The sequence below is a fragment of the Colias croceus genome, chromosome Z (assembly GCF_905220415.1).
Source record: "Colias croceus chromosome Z, ilColCroc2.1".
Classification (NCBI taxonomy): domain Eukaryota; kingdom Metazoa; phylum Arthropoda; class Insecta; order Lepidoptera; family Pieridae; genus Colias; species Colias croceus.
This window is the reverse complement of record NC_059568.1, coordinates 12,443,921-12,462,843: the sequence shown is the minus strand read 5'-3', so window position 1 is coordinate 12,462,843 and position 18,923 is coordinate 12,443,921. Positions and strand designations below refer to the sequence as shown.

The 18,923-nt window shown below is 33.5% G+C and overlaps 1 protein-coding gene across 1 annotated transcript; it reads left to right on the top strand.

The window, feature by feature from the left end:
- Nucleotides 1–701: 701 nt before the first annotated feature.
- On the top strand, nt 702–14,330 carry LOC123705099. Its single transcript, XM_045653724.1, has 3 exons — nt 702–843; nt 2,741–3,035; nt 13,671–14,330. The coding sequence occupies exons 2-3, from the start codon at nt 2,748–2,750 to the stop codon at nt 14,172–14,174; spliced, it is 792 nt and encodes a 263-aa protein (XP_045509680.1). The 5' UTR covers nt 702–843; nt 2,741–2,747; the 3' UTR covers nt 14,175–14,330.
- Nucleotides 14,331–18,923: the final 4,593 nt, after the last annotated feature.

Genomic DNA, 18,923 nt, shown 5'->3' with positions numbered 1-18,923 from the left:
ATTTTTTTGTGATTACTTAGTGAATACATGAGCAAGCAAAAAACATTTATTTTATATTTTTATGTGCACAGGAAATAACCAATTATCATTACTTTTGGATCAACCTAGTACATTTAATATGAAAGATTTTAGCTTTTTCTTTCTTTTTTTGGTTTTCTGCTTTAATTACTTCGCAAATTTGAAGGGAATTTCATTTAGAAACTGTAAATAGAGCTCCTCATTGTATTGCATAATGAGGACATCACTTCGAAAATCTGCTATGAGTACAAAATGTATGGGAAATAAAATGTATGGGAGCGTTTAATGTAACATTTTTGGATATTTCTCGTTTTATTTTTAAAAATTTATTATGGCCATTTTACTCATTAGGCTAAGTACTTTCGATATCAGTTTAAAGTTTTTTGGTATCTGCAATAGTTACGGAATAATCGCTTGTGCACACTTAACGATTACACCCTGTATATTAAGATTTACCGCACAATATCTAACGATTGTTGTGCTTATTTAATTTTAAACGCAACCGCAAAGTAAAACAATACTCCGTCTAGACATTACTAGGTCAAGCAACTAATTGAAGAGAAATGACTGCGATATCGAATATATTTTACTAATGTACGTAGTTTTCACAACAACGGGACAAGGTTAAGTCGTGAAGAATGATTTCGGAAATCGATCACGGGCGTCCGCGCTTCAGATTTTCGTGTAGGAAATCAGATGAAACAAAAGTCAGTATATTTCGGTGTGGCTCACGGTTAAACATAGTATCGCCCACGCCGCTCCGCCATACCTCTCAGCCAGAATATTCAGTTCCATCTTCCTTCTCGACGCAAATACACGCTCCAGGTTAGTCTTTTTATTTTTATTTGTCGGTATTTACCGCTGCGAATTTTCTTTTTTATTAAATGCTGTGCGATTTTTTATCATGCTTCTCCAAATAAAACTCAATGCTTTTTCATAAGCATGGAACGTATCACTACTCTGTTATACATGTTCAGTGATATCGGGCTATATTTACTATAGTTTACTACCAAACATTCAATTACTTACAACAATAGTGTTCGGACAAAAACCGGGTTTCGCTACTATAAATATCCCCATATCGAATGTTTGCGATATCTATTTTGAAATTGTACCAATGTTCGGCGCACGCGTCAGTGCTTGAGAATGAAAGGGAAAATGATCGATTGTACGCTCAAACGATATATTTACGTAATGTTTTTGTATGTTATCAAATTATATAGTGATGATTGTATGTATACATTTAGTTTCATTCATAATAACCGGGATTCATTCAAATATTACGACGCCAGTAAGATTATATCGCACGTAGGCGTTGTTTTCGTAAGAATATTAACATACGTGTTCATAATATTTAAAAGTTTTAAACATTCAGCGCGATTATTATACATAAAAACATAATTTAACGGGTGCTGTACGTTGCTGTCATGTGATCACACTTTTATTGTTACAAAAACATCAGTTTACGAGACTCGTTAAAACAGTTTAAAAGCATTCCACGGAAGCGAGAATAAATAGAAAAAAATATTTTTGAAGATTTTTGTAATACTATCTACTTATTTACATAAGCGAAATATAAACTCGGTAGTGTTTACTTTAATTTATCGAATACTTTTTCAGTATACAATCATTTTCTGATGAAACAAAAATCCATTACTTTCGTGCAAATGAAAGCAAATGCATCATTTCCCGAATATAGACGCGTCTGGGATTCAGTTTCGATAAAAACTATTAACAAGAAAATACAGATTGTGTTTCCGTGTGAGCTTCATTCGTTACCATTTGAGTACAAAACTTGAACAAATCAAATTCAAAACCAATCTCAATTTTAGCATAACAACGAAATTGAAATGCCAAGCTATCAGATAGGAAACATACTAGAGTGCAGTTAAAACAGCTGGATAAAGAACACAATAACATGTGTCGGAGCAGGCAAAATAAAAAGAGATTGGATTAATTATTTTGTCAAATACAAATGCTGGATAACATATTGGATATACATACACAATTTGCATACATTTCTCAAAGTTATTTTGTGGCCATTTAGAAAATTCTTAAAATTGCTTTTGATAATACGATTCTTTGCAAGCAGAGACACATTTTCAGTCACGAACATTAATAGATCTATAGTTCAGAACGAGATAATTTTATTTAAACTTCATTTAAAAATACTTTTTTCTTAAAAAAATCCGTAAACTGCAGAGCTGCACTGAATCCAAACGTTTCTTTATAGTATTAAAAATATAACGAGAAAATAATTGGATCCTGTTACAGATGAAAAATTACATTCCATTTCCTAGATAAACGTTTGTTTACATTAACCTTTTACAATAAACAGAATTAGAGAGAGACAAAAGCATACGAAGCTCGGTTAATTTTGCGTATGACCCACATTTCGTAAAGTGCATCTATTCGCTTGCATCCCACTTCAAAAATATGCAGGTGGGCACAATTGTGCTTTGTCTATCTCCCAGATATTAAAGTTTGAAGAGTTATTCAATTTTAGCATATGTTTTGTTTGTTTTTTTTGTTGTTAATGGAATGGAGCATCTGAAAATACTGAAATATATTTTCGACATCAACGTTTAACTATGATTATGTCCGTACATTACGTTATACCTACGTAAATATTTTTATGTTATACCTAATTTTAAATGCGTGATGTTTATTTGTGAACATTATTTTGGGAATATAACACGCTACAATAAAACTTTTGATGCAGGTAAACAATGAGTCGTCTTGGAAGAACAAGACGCACACGCGTCTATGACTGCAACTACAACAAGGGTGAGAGTTACTACCGCCCGGTACTGGACCGTTTGGATGGCAAGGTCCCAGTGGCCCGTGAGCCCGAGAAGGAGACCATCAGGTCTGAAGTGCAGAACCGCATCAGGAGCGCTCTAGAGGACATCGAGACACCCGCAGCTGCTGATGATTTCTTCGACTCGAGGGGAGCACGTGCGCAACGCGGCAGACCTCTCTCTTCTGCTTTTGAAGATGACGAACTCAATGAGGATGTAAGCATTCTTGAGTTTTAATTTGACACTAATCAACTAAATCAATCTATAACAGCAAAACATATTCACAAGATTTATTTTTACATCATTTTCCAATATTCAATTTCCCGCCGTTAATAAAGACGGCAGAACTACAATTTCAATATCTATTAACATCCACTCCTACCTCGGGAAAGTATGTCGAGTAAAACTATCTGAGTGCAAAATTAAATTAAGATATCGTTAAAACAAGCCAATACTTTCAAGATCGAAATATCCCAATCATCGGAAAATAATTCAAAGTAAATATTGTAAACACTCATATTTTTCAATTAACCTCTTCCGTGGAAGCCCTTCGGAATTAACAACTCAATTTCATGAAATATCAGAAGTGCTTTCGAATCGCTAATTATCATTTTCCCATCAAATTAACTCATCGTCAGATTTTGGCAGCACTCCCTATCATCTTGAAATAGTTGACTGACAGCGCGACGCTGTGAACTCACATTTCAATTTTCCAACAAGCGGACCCGTCTATTTTCTCACAAAAATGTCGAGTTATTGAGATCGAATTTAAATTCTATAAATGGAATTCGTGTTGAAAAAATTTAAATAATGTACAATATGATATTTTTCCATTGTTATTCTATTTCACTGCATTATTATAAAGTTTATAGTAACCAAATTTTGTTAAGATTTGACCTTCTTCTTGAGACAAGTATTTTAATGTCCTAGCAAAGATTAAGCTAACACAGATTAGCATAAATTAATAAAGTAACATCAACAATAAATACGTATCAAATCATCAGAAGCAACTTTTAAAAGCTCCACTTCTTTCTATATTTTAATGTTAGTTTCAAATAATAAATATTTTTGATCTATTTAGACTAACCTAATCAAAGTTAAAATGGTGGAATCGAGATATAACCAAAATCCTAATACATATTCAATATTGTAACAGTAGCCGCAAAACATGATTAAATACAAACATATTAACTACAATTTTTTGTGGTATGTTATATAGGTAATTAATAATGAATCCTCTAATTATACCACTGAATCGTAAACGAAATTCGCATGTTAAATCAAACCAAATCCATTAATTACCGAATGAGATTACATTTTAAAAGCTAATATCAATTAATTCAGTAGATACTAATGCATTTACAAAGTTTACAAGTGTACACTGTACAATGTACATACTGCGTTGGTAATATCGCGCTTTCGAGTCCACAACGGATTCAATAACATTATTTAAATTATAAGAGGCGGGTATATTGCATTGCCCCAAGGTATTTTCAACATTGAAACAGGGTGAATCTGTTTGATACAAAACCAATATCCGTCTCCGTGTTGATTTTTGACCATTGGACTATGTCTGTGTGACGTATTTATTAAGTTGCAATATAGCCTATAATAAAGAGCGGAACATGTGTGGTGTGTGTACTCAAAGTACACAGTGCTTGCAAATATTATGATGTTCGGTCTGTAACAAGCCGTTTTCGAGGAAATACATTAAAGTCATTTCTGTGCGGTTTACTCGGGGGAGCTGTGAAAGGGTGAATCTACGTTAGAGCTATAATTGCTATGGCATAATATCTGTTGATTATTGATATAAGGTTAGGGAACATATTACGTGTGAGGTGATCCGGGTTGACTTTAATTAGTTCGGAAATCGCATCCTAATTTTGAAAGACTTTTTCAATACAACGCTCATCATTCAATGTGAGTTATTCAATCATTCGTCAAATGGCTTTTCGCGTTCGCTTTTTATAAGACTGACATAAGCTTATTTTGAACGAGGTAAAAGGTATTTTAAATAACGCCTAAAACATTTAAACAACATCTAAATGTTGTTTTCATGGATCAAAGTTGTATAGATAAATAAAATTCAGCACAATATACAACTACTAGCAGAAAAACGATAGTGCAGAGTCTTTCGTTACAATTTCATGCCATTATACAGTGAAATGCAACGGCTTGCTTTATGAACACGTCTTACTGATTAAGGCGCTTTTTGTCTTAAGCTGCATATTCGCGGACGACGGTCGAGGATTAGCGGCAGCGATACGCTTTCCAAAGAATTACATTTTAGAAGCTAAAAACACGGTGGGTGTGAATGTTAATGTTTCTACGGCACTATTTTGTTTTTCGCTCGGATCTTTAACGCTTATTTCAAAGTTTATTTATTAACATTACCTGTTTTAAGATCTGGAATACAATCGTACAACACGATTCTTATTATATAACCAATGTCATTACATTCGTTTGGAAACTCGAATGTCTGTATATTCAGTACATCTAAAGTAATTGATCTACGAACGTATTTCATTTCGCCCCGCTTCCCGCTGTCCGCAGTCCGCATACTTCCTCGTTGAGCCCTCCGCGGATTGACTCAGCCTCGCATCTGACACGACAGACTCTCTTGGACGACATATTACTTTAAAATATCCTAGAGAAAACACTAATTTTATCGTATATGAAAACACATGCTCCCGACTCAGACAAACCACTAAAAGGTCCATAATAAAACACATTATAAAAAATCATGATCCCGTATGGGATGTGTGTATTTTATGTACACAAAGCCATGGTAATTGCACATTTATCACGCTTCATGTGTTGAAAGGGATACAAATTTGCAATCAGTGATTGTAACTGTAATTAAATTCTATTAAAAGCCTTTGTAACGAATTGTCAAGCCCTCGTCAAACGAAACTTCATCAACAGGTTAAACGTTAATGTTGAGACGGACGCGTCAATGTAAATGATGAATATTTTTTTCTTATTCACATGCCATCAGTCACGAAATTGATATTACATGCCCAGTCACTTTTAAATAGAAAATGACTTCCTTGAAGCATAGTATCTAATAGATAGATAATATATCTATTAATTGCACTAAGGTTCTAAACCTTCCGGTCTCCGGGCACAATACCTATAACAAACTCTATTACAGATTATGATCCAGAAACCTATTTCTTGAGAAAACTCCCAGCTTGAAAATAAAATATTTTTTCTTAAACAGGTGCTCATTCTTCACTATAATTATGGAGATTTAACGATCAACCTTGTTAAAAATAATTTAAATTCTTAACAATTAAATTCCTCTCCACCCACACGCATGCACCGTCTATATGCAGCTATAATATTATGTAGGTGGGTCCCTCGGCACCCAAGTCCCATAAATGCATAAAAGGGATGATTAATACGTGCGTATTTTGATCACGAAAATAGATGTGATGTGAAAGAAACCATAAATAGCCGAATGACCGAATGTAATGCCAATTCCGATTAATCCTTTTGAATCAGCACGGGCATAATGAGCGTTGGATGTATTCCATGAATACACATATAGTAATTAATGGAGGCTAGTTTTGTTACGGCGACACTAATTTGTGGTGTATGTGAAATGCGATTGATGGTTTTAATGCAAACAATATATTGTTCGCCCTTTGTTTAATGCGATACAGGCACGGCGGATCATTTTACTGATTGATTAGGTATTCATGGGCAAACAATGACCTATTATACTAGTAGACGCGGCATACGCCAACATCATTGCACTAAAAAACAGCGTAATTAATACATACCTACTTACTAACGCATTATCACCAATACAGTAATTGTTCTCTCTTTCACTCTCACGCACGAGACATAATACATGTCTTACTCATGTACTTCGTAATAACAACTGCCGATTAAAATATAAAAATAACGTCCAGCCACGACGCTGAATGGTGCGTGACTAAGTGAAACTCGGGCACTTAGCTGAGTTTTTTCTTGCCAAAATAGAGAGCGGGTAACGTATCTAGCTTTTTTATATATCATAGTGGGCAAAGCGTATTGCTTTATAGTACGGGAGCTAGCAACGTTTAAAAAAAAGTCATTTTAGTATAGTTGGGTTTTTGATATACTGTTTCTCTTGCTATTTCGGTTAGAGTCCGGGCTGTCTGGCTGGCCGCAGTGGTTGCGTTTATTAGTGCGCATCTTATCTGCACAGGAAAATATCCTTAATTTAAAGTCATTTTTTAACGCGTAATTTTTAATCGTTTGCCTTTAGATAGATCCATCAGATATAATTTTTTTATTGCAAGACGTTTTTTTCGTTGTAAAATAGGTGCCATACGCAATTTTTATTTCAAAATAACTAAAATGTCATCGAAATAAGTGAAATTACATCAACATGATTCCGCTTAAAAGGTAAGTAATAACTTTATTATTTATATTATATTATCCTTTTTTAATACTTATATTGAATAATTAGTAAACTAATATTTTTAATAGATGGTTTCATATTTATTACACTTTTGGGTATAAATATGAATTTGATGATATTTGTATTTTCTAGTGTTTGATTTTACGCGAGTATTATACATTTTGAAATTAAAGACTTGAGAAAATAATACAATGAATAAATCGCGTTTAAAATCCGTTAAAAAGTCTTTAATTTCTTGATGATATTTGGTTTTTATCAAGTTTACATTAACGTCCTATTTGAGGTTCGTTGGGAAAAAGGAGGCGATATGGTAGATTGTTGCAAAAAAACGGTAAATAGTAAAATGAATATTATATATAGTATAAGTAACACAGTGATTACTTATCCTTCACTGGGACTCATGTTGATGGAATTTCACTTATTTCGATGATATTTTAATTATTTTGAAATAAAAATTGCGTCTGGCACCTATTTAACAACGAACAAAACGTCTTGCAATAAAAAATGTATGTCTAATGGATCTATCTAAAGGCAAACGATTAAAAATTACGCGTTAAAAAATGACTTTAAATTAAGGATATTTTCCTGTGCAGATAAGATGCGCACTAATAAACGCAACCACTGCGGCCAGCCAGACAGCCCGGACTGTAACCGAAATAGCAAGAGGAACAGCATATCAAAGAACCAACTATACTAAAATGCTCACTTGTCAACGTTGCTACCTCCTAGAATATTATGACGCGTGCTTTCGATGTAAAGAAGCGGTATCTTTTACTAATTTTGCATACATTTAGGCTGGCATTGTATGTCGTCAAAGTATAAAATTTAAAGATAAAGTTTTTATAACGATGGAACAATGATATAAAATAAACATTAATTCTTGGCAAATAGCGGTAATGATAATAAAAACCTAATTAATAAAATAGTTTGCGTCCGTGAGAGAGCTTTGTAGATAATTTTAGATATTTTACTTTTGATAAAGCAGAATGTTTCATTTATTGTCGTACCTATTGTATCACTGTATACAGTATACCTCAATACATCTCAAAACGAATGTACAAATACATTTCAAAGCAAAACATAGGCGCGTTGCAAAAAAGTAAATACCTAAAAATGATAGTTAACTATTAAAAAGTAAGCATGATACACGAGTGAAAAGGTAATGCCTCGGAAACACACAATTTCGTTCATTTCATAGACTCTAATTATGGAAGTGCATTACAATACCTTAAAGGTAAAGCTGAAAGCAACACGATCACAAAACCTTCACTCAGTGTTATTAATAAATCCCGAGCAAGGCGTCTGTCTGCTAATGAATTGATGATTGATTTTTATATACAGTAATGTAATGGCTAGGTAATACCGGGATTGAGTATCGCCTGGGGGTATGATGGAACGTATGGCAATATTAAAACCATTTTATTCCGTTACTCAGACTTCCTTTGTGGTATTATAGGATAAGCTCTGTCATTGCAGGTACTGCTGGTATTGTATTTATTATGCTTTGGTTATATTTTATATGTATTTATTATGTCTACCGATATTAGTTATAGGAGAATGAAGAAAAATAATAAAAACACGTTTCTTCAATCACAAAGAAAATGAATCTTTTACCTGTATCTAATATGTTAAAGTATCTATTATAATAATCTATTTCTCGCAAACGACTCCAACTACTTTCAAGAAAGTGAATATTCAAGGGGGTTCAGTTGCGATAAATCGATCTAGCAAAGGCCAAGGAATCATATAAATGTAGAGCAAGGTTTGGTCAGCTTGTAGATAAATTTAAAAAACGACGTGTGGCACTCAGGGACTGCCGCGGTAAAGCTATTGCATGCTATGCCTTCAAGCCACAACTCCCCATCGGAGTGGGGAACGTGAGGTTTTTTCGTTACGGAATTTCTCGATTCGGTCCCCGCGTTCAAGACCCGCGATAGAAGCTATGCAATAGCTTAAAAAAATGTTTACTAGTTAATATACGCAACTATCAAAATTTATTTAGATATAGATATTCTATTACAAGCTGTTATTCACAATCCTTTTATATCTTTCGTTTGATCTACAAGTGCATATGAAAGGCACATCATTGTAATTGCTGATGCGCTGGAACAATCTGGTAGGAGTTTTTTGATATTGAGCCAAAAATGTAGCCCCAACGTCATACTAACATTATGTTGCAGTAATAATAGTAGTTCAATATTAAGAATAAAAGTTAGCATTTTTTGCATCCAGGCATATCTCATAAATGCACGATCGTGTGCATTACAAGTGATAACTGCGTTAAAAACAACCGACTTCAAACTTGCACTTGCAAAATTTACAAATACCTACAGACAAAAATGCTCATAAAATAAAAACTACTGGGCCTATCCGAATAAAATTTTTATGGGACCAATTCGACACGATCCCGCATCGAACAAAAAAAGAATCACGTAAATCGGTTCAGAAACCTCGGAGTAATCGGTGTACATACATAAAAAAAAATAAAAAAAAATATATACCGGCCGAATTGATAACCTCCTCCTTTTTTTTGAAGTCGGTTAAAAACCTACGTTTGTTCAAACATTTTAACACGTTAGCTGCGAAACAGGGCTTGAAACACCCTGTCCGTGTCTCGTCGTTATAGCGGTAGGAAAAAACTTAAACTTCTCTGTCGTGCGGGAGGCATAACTTCCATCTGGTTCAGTGTAGGAAAGTGATATCTATATATCTGAGATGTGCTATTGATTCCTAGTTCAATGGTATACCGACCTTAATACCGGGTTTCTTAGACCTCGTGCCGCACTGAAAAAATAAAAATTCTAACACAGTGCGGAACGAGGTTGCGAACACCTCGTACCACCACGCACCTCGTACCGCACCCTAAGCTAGCTTCACGCGGTTAGTGTTGTGTAACGCATTCGAGACTATTTGTGGAACAACTTATTGAAGCTTTTACAAAGAAGGACTTGAATGTGGATATAGGTAATTTTCAAACATCCTAATTACTCGTTATAATAAATATCGTTAATAGAATCGTGAATGTGACATGTTGAGTAACTTTCTTCAAATAGGTTGATAATCATGATTACTATTAGTGTGTTTGTTCATTGAATCAACTATTATTGTTTGGCCTGTTTTAATGAAAAACATCCATAAGTTTGATAAATAAATACAATTAAATAAAATCGATATTTCTTTTCCCATCACTAAATTATATGAAAAACTGCTATTGTTCAGTGCGGTATGGGGTACATCAGACCCCACATTTTATTTTACCTCTAGAATCTAAACTAACTAATCTAACCACGGGCGACGCTAGATTTAGGTTAAGGAACTCATTGTTAATAATAATCACGACAAAAGCCGCACACTTTGTCTTATTTGGCGCCAAAAAAACGATTTTGGTCTCCTACGGGCGGTGGGGTTTAATATGCCTCGTGCCGCCACAATATCTGGTATAGGACAAGGTTTAAAACGACCCGTAACGCAGTAATGGAAAGTACAGATATTTCTGTGCCGCAGTGAACGTGTTAAAGCAATCAATTAATCGCTTATTTAATTTCAAATTTGAATATTGAAACCATGTCAAAACAAACATAACACGAATCCGATTTTGTTAATGCGTATATTTTAAGTAATTTCTCAAACATTCATTATTAATTTTTTTTATGTAGATACAATTAAAACTGGTTTTTCATAGCGGGCAATACGAAAGTTTTCTGAATAACAATTATAAACTAAAGGCATGCCCCGCGGGCGCGAAGTTACTTCTTATGTATTTCAGGTTTCTGTTTCACGACTAACTTCTTGATTATTTGATTTATACGCATTACCGCCACCAATGTACCGAACTAAACTATTAAATCATGTACGAGTATAATATGGAATATGCTTTAAGATACATAATAGCTACAGATGCATTTAATTTCGTAGAGTTTTAATGATAATGCTTAGAGTAATGCAGAAGATTTCTTAAAAATTCCTAAGGAAAAACGTGAGACTAAAATAACATCCAATCTGAATAATAGTGATAGATGAAAATGTTTCAAGTAGGTACCCGACTCATATTGCTAGGTAATTAAACATATATTTTATTCAATTGCTAAATTCAAACATCGACTCGACGAGTTGTTTTCTTCACATATATTCTGCCAATTTAATAGAAAATATAATATTATTCTAATCATAAAATAGGTTTATACTTAAAAAAAAACTACAAACATATTGATTAAATTCACGTGTATATATTTTTGTAAGTTGTATCACAGAGATGTTATAGATGACTATGCCATACACGCGACAACTGCCCACTCTTCCTCACTCATTCAATTGAAGAATCTGTTTTCATGTTTACGTTAAGGCTATGTATCAGTTTATATTTAAATAATTCGTCAACATAGTTTGCAAATAATTTATTACTAAGAATATAAATATATAAATATTATATTATGAAGGTAACTGTACCTATAGTACGTTTAGATTCTTTTACTAAGTAGTAAGTACTAAGTACTAAGTAGCTAAGCTTTATGTTTTGGGGAGAAAATGTTGAATGTAGTTTCGTCTACATCATACATCAATTTGTGTATAAACTACTTAACGTATAATAACTGACTATAAACTATAAGATAGGTAGGTACCTTAAAACTTACGAACCATTTTTATGATAAAATTTAACTATAGGTATTTATTTTTAATAATTTTGTCGATGATTTTGACCATAAACAATTCTTAAACGTATAAAAACATTGTGGTTCCTGTAAAGGTATTTTGATGTATAGAAATGCGAATACCTTGGCGAATACCAATTTATTTTCAATGTTTCTCGCGTCCCTCGTCAAAATGCCCTTTTGTGTAGAAAAATTGCAAATCTCAGAACCATTCAGCCTATTAATATAAATTGAGCAGTATTTAGACATTTTGTTAATAAGTAAAATATGTTTTGTCCGATATGCCTAAAATCAATTATGCCATACCTACAGCTCTGCTTAAAAATTAATTATTTTCGCATTATTTGACGAATTTTTTTTTTAACGACGTTACCATCTACTAATATGTCATTATTCTACACAATGTTTACTAATAAGTAAATTACACATAAAACCAATCACTGGCCCGGTAACCCTTAACTCCACTGCGTCAAAAACAACGTAATCTGGATTCCTTCCCGTGATTGATGGTCAGTTTTATGTGACACGTGCCGCTCCGTTGGTTGATCTTTAACAATTGGATGATAAAATTAACTATCAAACGCAAGACACCATTACCTACATGTCGTCCGTGTCAGCCAAAACAAAAATAGATAAAAGGAACTAGGTACCTATGTGTTACGATATTCCGATTTGTATTACATAATACATATGTATTTATAACTCCACAACATGCATTGTCATAATATTTTCATGTTACAATATTACACGTTTATAAGCAAATGTGATATCCGATCTATTGTTTTGAAATTGTATTGGCACTAGCAGGTTGGAATATTAAATTACAAATAGTTGCGGTTTATGTTATGCAATGATAGTTTTATTTTTCAAATAAGTAGTCTCTTCAATTATAAATTGAAATTCCAGTAGTTTTTTCGTGAAAGAGCAACAAACATACACACCTACACATACACATACAATATACATCCATCCTCACAGACTTTCGCATTTATAATATTGTAGTAGGATAGGATATTTAAACCTACCGCTTTTAGATCTCCTCACCGCAAACTGCGGTATACTGAAAACCGAATATAAATACTGGCCATAGGTCATTACGTTAACGTTAACTGCTTTTCTAAGAGACAGTCACTGAAACCACTGAACTATCTTATTTCAGGTGCATGCCAATTATAGATCCACTCGTAAATGTAAACCGTAAATACGTCTTCACCTTCTTTTAATTAAAGTCATCATCATCATCAGCCCATATACGTTCCCACTGCTGGGACACGGGCCTCCTATGAGGGTACAGGCCATAATCCACCACGCTGGCCAAGTGCGTGTTGGCGGATGACACATGTCGTCGAACTTTTTAATTCTTCGACATGTCGGTTTCCTCACGATGTTTTCCTTCACCGTTCGAGCAGTGGTGATGTTACATTACAACATGCGCAGATAAATTGAAAAATCAATTTATTTCCTGCGCGCTCGCCTGGTCTCGAACCCCGGACTTATCGATTCAAAGTCCGAGGTCTCACCACTGAGCCACCACTGCTCTAATTAAAATTAATTAAAGTAAACTTATCGTATTTGTTGTGAAATGCACTCTACCTTTTTGTGTATTGATAATATTTTTTGCATATAGATATTATGCTACACGTTTATTGATTATAATATTGAAAGAATATTTTTGGGTATAAAATTATTTTAGAGAGAAATATATATATTTAATATTTATTCATAACAATGTATTATGAATCCATTAAAATGAATTGATGTATTAATATATTTCCATTAAACTTTCAGATTTCGGAGTCACTGAAACGCCTCCGCGCCAGCAAGAAGGTATCTCGTTTCTCTGACGACATCGACTTCGAAAACAGCGTCGCGAGCATCGAGAACCGCATGAAGATTTCCGACAAGATACTCGAGAGCGTGGGTCTCGGACATTCAGAGGTATCCGGTGCTCGAAGGGCCTTGCAGGAAAACGAAGATCGCACAGAGAAACGTATCGCGAGACGATTGAACGAACGATTGAACGAGGACAACTCGCTCACTAAATGGACAGCTGTCAAGGATATCGATGACGAATCAGCTGCAGTACAAAGAGCGAGGGCGACGAGGGCCCGCTTGTCTGACTTGGAAGATGAAATGTCAGAACTGAGCGAAAGGACCGCAGCTAGGGAGAAGAGAGCCGCCCGCCTCAGGGCCCTCGTAGCTGACGCCGAGTCCAGCGACACAACCACCAGCGTCACCTCCTCCAAGGTCACCATCCGTTCTGAACGAGAGAAGAAGCAAGTCACCTTTTAAACAAATTAGTAAACATAACTTACGACCGAACTCTATACCTACTGTAAACTCGTAGAGCTCAGTTAGGTTACACGATGTTTTGCATTTGTCAATGTTAAATGTTGAAGTTGGTGTCTATTTTATACTTCTATATAGAATAAAATTATAATTACTTCATTGGTTTTATTGAAGTGTACAGAATATTATTATTATAAAAAATATCAAGTAGGTATCGACCTGCGCCTTGAACCTTCTGAAGTTTTTATGTAGGCGTTGAAGTCGAATGAAATCTCGAGATCTTAACAGGTTAATCCCTAACCTGACTAACCCTTGAACGCCGCCATGCTAATGAAAACTGGATTCTATCCTAATGTAGATTAGTTAAACAATGAAACTGTCTTGTACTATATTATATGAAGTAAACTTTTTATTAAACAGATTTGATATTATAACTGTCCAATTACATAATATGGTATTCATATATTTTTATTATATTTGCTTGGTAATCGTAGAAGCAATATACATCTGTACAAATAGAAAATTTTAATGAAAATATCAATGTTTTTTCTTAGGTGCTATTCAACGCAATAATTCCTTATTGTATCCAGACATTCAAACACTAATGAGTGTCTCATAAATAGAATTTAAGCCTGAGTAATACTACTCATAAACCACTTGAATATCAGCTTTAAAATACATTGATATAAGATATTGAACACACATTAACTACATTACGAAAAGGATAGAATTGGAGAGGATTGTTAAGGAACTCGTATTGGAAAATCTTACTCGTTACACCCGATCTTCTGTGAGTGTCCTCCAGTCCTGTCTGAGCCGGCACATTCTTACCTCAGTGGAGCAACGCTACCATATGACTAATTATATTATATGACATTTGAGAAACCTGCAACTTTTATTTTAAACTAATATTATAAAGAGGAAATATTTGAGTTTTTGTATGTAATGTTTTCCAGCAAAAGCTACTAGACCGTTTTCAAACATTCACTGGCAATTAATAAGTACCTTCTTGCGAATGTATGGAAAATTAGTATGATGTGTCAACTATTCATTGTATGAATTACATGATGTTTGAAGAAATACCAAACCAAACGAAAAAGTGACCGCAATAATCAAAAATCGAACATTTAATTCAAGTAATGAGTTTAGGAGTGAAAGCAATACATACTATTTTAATTAGTAATTTATCATAATCTACAACTTAGAGGTGATACCTACTCTTTACATTCAGGTTATAATATACTCAACAACTGAATCCTTTACCTACTCACCATACTTTTTGCACTTACCAGACCTTTTTTACATTTACTAAAAAAATACTTAAGGATTGAAATCAACGCCATCTTGTGGATTTTATCTAAACAAACGGGAGATTTTCAATATATTATTATGTACTCGTTCCATTCTATTTTTAGTAGGTCTAAACAGTGCTCAATAAGAATATACTACCAACTTTACTAGATGTCATTAGAAGTACCTAAAGAAAAAATAGAATAGATCATGAATAGCGTGTTAGTGTTTTTTTTTCAATAAGTGCTTAATGAAAAAAATCACTAATACCTACCATATTATGTACTATACAATTAGAATTGATAATGGCAAAAACTCATTTTCGAACCCTTAGAAAGTGCACGCACGTAGCGACGCAACTCCCCATACATAGATGGGAGAGACAAATAGTTGCGGAGACAAAGTTGCTCGTGCGCGCTAGCTCTTATTGGTGTCACGAAGTAGTTTTTTACTAAATCGGTAGATGTCTCTTGTCTCTACTACACTTACCTAGTACGAATAAGAAAATGAAATAATACAATAAATTCAGAAACATAATATTTATGTTCATACAAGTAATATCTATGTTTCCATCATAGTAACCTACCATAAATGCATGATCCCACAAACTAATACCCTAAAACATAATTCAACCAGTACATTTTCACGTAAAAAATATGTCGATGTAAAGATAATATCAATTGTTACAAGCACATAGATTTTGTTTTATATTCCAGGAGTAAGTTGTCATACCTACCCGCGATCCCTTCACTGAAAGTGGCTCGACAGAACACAGTGGAGTTTAGTTGGTGGTCCACTGTTGCCTCAAACGCCCGACATGACCCAGGGCGATTTCCCAGAGAGCCGAAGGTATGGTTTCTCTACAAAAGAAAACTGAGTAACATTAAAATAAAGTCCTTAATAGGACGCATGCTCTTAAACTTAACTCAAACATTATTTTTATTTAATTAGACTTCTTCTAAAATCACTTTGAATCGTTAAAATATATAAACTTTAATATTCTTAAAATATATTATAATTTAACTCATTACAAAATACAGCAACATCTACTTCAAAGACTGAAAGAAGACAGAATGTAAATTACATACAAAACACACAGAACTGCATAATAAATATTATACGTTATATTTATACGTTAAATGATTTTGGAATTTACATGATACACTGTTAAATCTAAAATTTTGCTCGCTTTATATTTACACAGCAAATTTCTCATTAAAAGTTTCTCTTTGGAAATTAATGCAGCATGTTAATAAGTACCCAAATAGCCATTTCACGATACAAACTTCACGCAAGAAGCGATCTGAAACTGAATATATCATTTGTACTCAAATTATATTATGAATATTCAAATCTCAAATCATATTATGATTACCTTTGGCGAAAATTTTTTTTAATGAAACACATTTGATTATTATTCGACTGACGAATCAATCCATTCGCTTGTTTAAGACGCTAGATGGATAGATGGCGTTGCAGTAGTCAAAAATTACACAAGACATTAATGCAAATTAACGTTTTAAATATTGTATACTGAAACAAACATTTCCATTTCCATTGAATAAAATAAATAAACTACGATACAACACTAATTAATATGCCCGATGGCTTGTAAGCAACGCTTCCTCGAAACCTTCCATCTATTCATATAGAAGTGGCTTTCTACAATTTGCAAATAATAATCATAATAAAGGATTCTCGCAACTGCGCTAGCGAGCATTTGTTTCGAAGAAATGAGCTATCTCCTCAAGTCCTCATCTAGTCCTTGAGACAACAATATCAATCACTGAGCACGAACTTATGTATTACAAATTGTAGCACGGTGTAAAATATCTTCCATTGTCTCAAATATACTAGAAGACGCTTGTATATTAGAACCCTGTGAGAACGGATACTAATTAGCAGGGTATTAAATCGTCTCACATTATACACAAATTAATTTGATCGTACTTGTCGAATAAATACCGACACTAGTGTGTGTTAAGCGACTTATAACTTCATAGACGTTCTGGTTAACCTAGGAACGCTTGGAAGGGAAACGGTTCTTGGTAGGTCTCTACAATTTAACGTAGGTATATAAGCTTGTTAGTTGGTATGGATTCGAAGAATAGCAGTCAGTAGGTACTGCACAATTTAAATGTTTTATTTATGTAATAATAGATAAGTATTTTCTAGATCTTACTTTTAATATACTAAGTCTCGTAATTATAAATCAGTTTTATATGTTTTGCATATATGAATGAAGTTGAAATATTTACCATAAAATTGTTCACTATATATTACCAAGGCAATGATATAAACTAGCATGAAAACTAACGACGTCATAAGGCTATGACGTCGTTGATGAAAACTAAACAGAAGCACCCATAGAATCGTAACGTAAGTTCTACGGTATATCCATGACGTAAACGCTCATTCGAATGACCTGAAAAATACTTGCCATATAATTTTATCAGGATAAATTTTATAGTAATAACAGGAAACAACCAACTATTATATGATATTTAAAAACTAATCCTGCACTCAGTATATCACTAATTCACTAGATCTCAAAAAATTCTTAGAGAGCTATTTTAGAAAAATTAACTCTCAACAAATAAGCTTGCAAAGGGTACGATTAATCTAGAATGGAATTTAATTTTTCTGCAAGCTTCTTTGCTATTTTAAGTTCATTTGATATCACGTTAATAGAGATACATTTTCTGTTATGGTAAATAACATTGTAGTAATTGTGAATAATATGCAATTAACAAGTAAAGTAATTGGTGCTGCATATGATAATGTAAATGTATGTAATCCGTCGTTTTATACAATTCCTAGGAAATGTATGTAATTCCTAAAATCGCACGGAAATGTGTTAAATAAATTATTTTGTACTTACACATTACACATTTCCTAGGAAATCTATACATTTCCTAAATAACAATCGGAAAGGAAATCTTTGCAAGAAAAACTGTGCTACAGCGTGATGTCTGTGTTTTTAAAATAAAGTATTATGCACTTCCAAATACCATTCGAGCTTAGCCTGCAAATATAAATAGCTATATGGACTGACAAAGTATCTCTTATATATAAAATTCTCGTGTCACAATGTTAGTCTGCATACTCCTCCGAAACGGCTGGACCGATTCTCATGAAATTTTCTGTGCATATCGGGTAAGTCTGAGAATCGGCCAACATCTATTTTTCATATGTACCACGGGCGAAGCCGGGGCGGACCGCTGGTTGACAGATATATATTATAATTACTTAATTATCAGACTGATTGAAATGAAAATTTGATTTTATAAGAATCAATATAGGTTGATTTTGTGATACTTACGTTAAAAGTTAATAGATGGTTGATTTTAGAAATGTTAATTAGTAAGATAATATGAACATATTATTATTATTTTATAGTATAAGTAACTGTTACCCGACTGTCCCAATAAGTGCTATAATAAAAAAAAAATAACAATGTGT

What these genes read in the sequence shown, in the direction of transcription:
- LOC123705099 (XM_045653724.1), top strand. Translation starts at nt 2,748, where the DNA reads ATGAGTCGTCTTGGAAGAACAAGACGCACACGCGTCTATGACTGCAAC. An exon ending in ATGACGAACTCAATGAGGAT is followed by an intron (nt 3,036 to 13,670) that starts GTAAGCATTCTT and finishes TTAAACTTTCAG; the next exon opens with ATTTCGGAGTCACTGAAACG.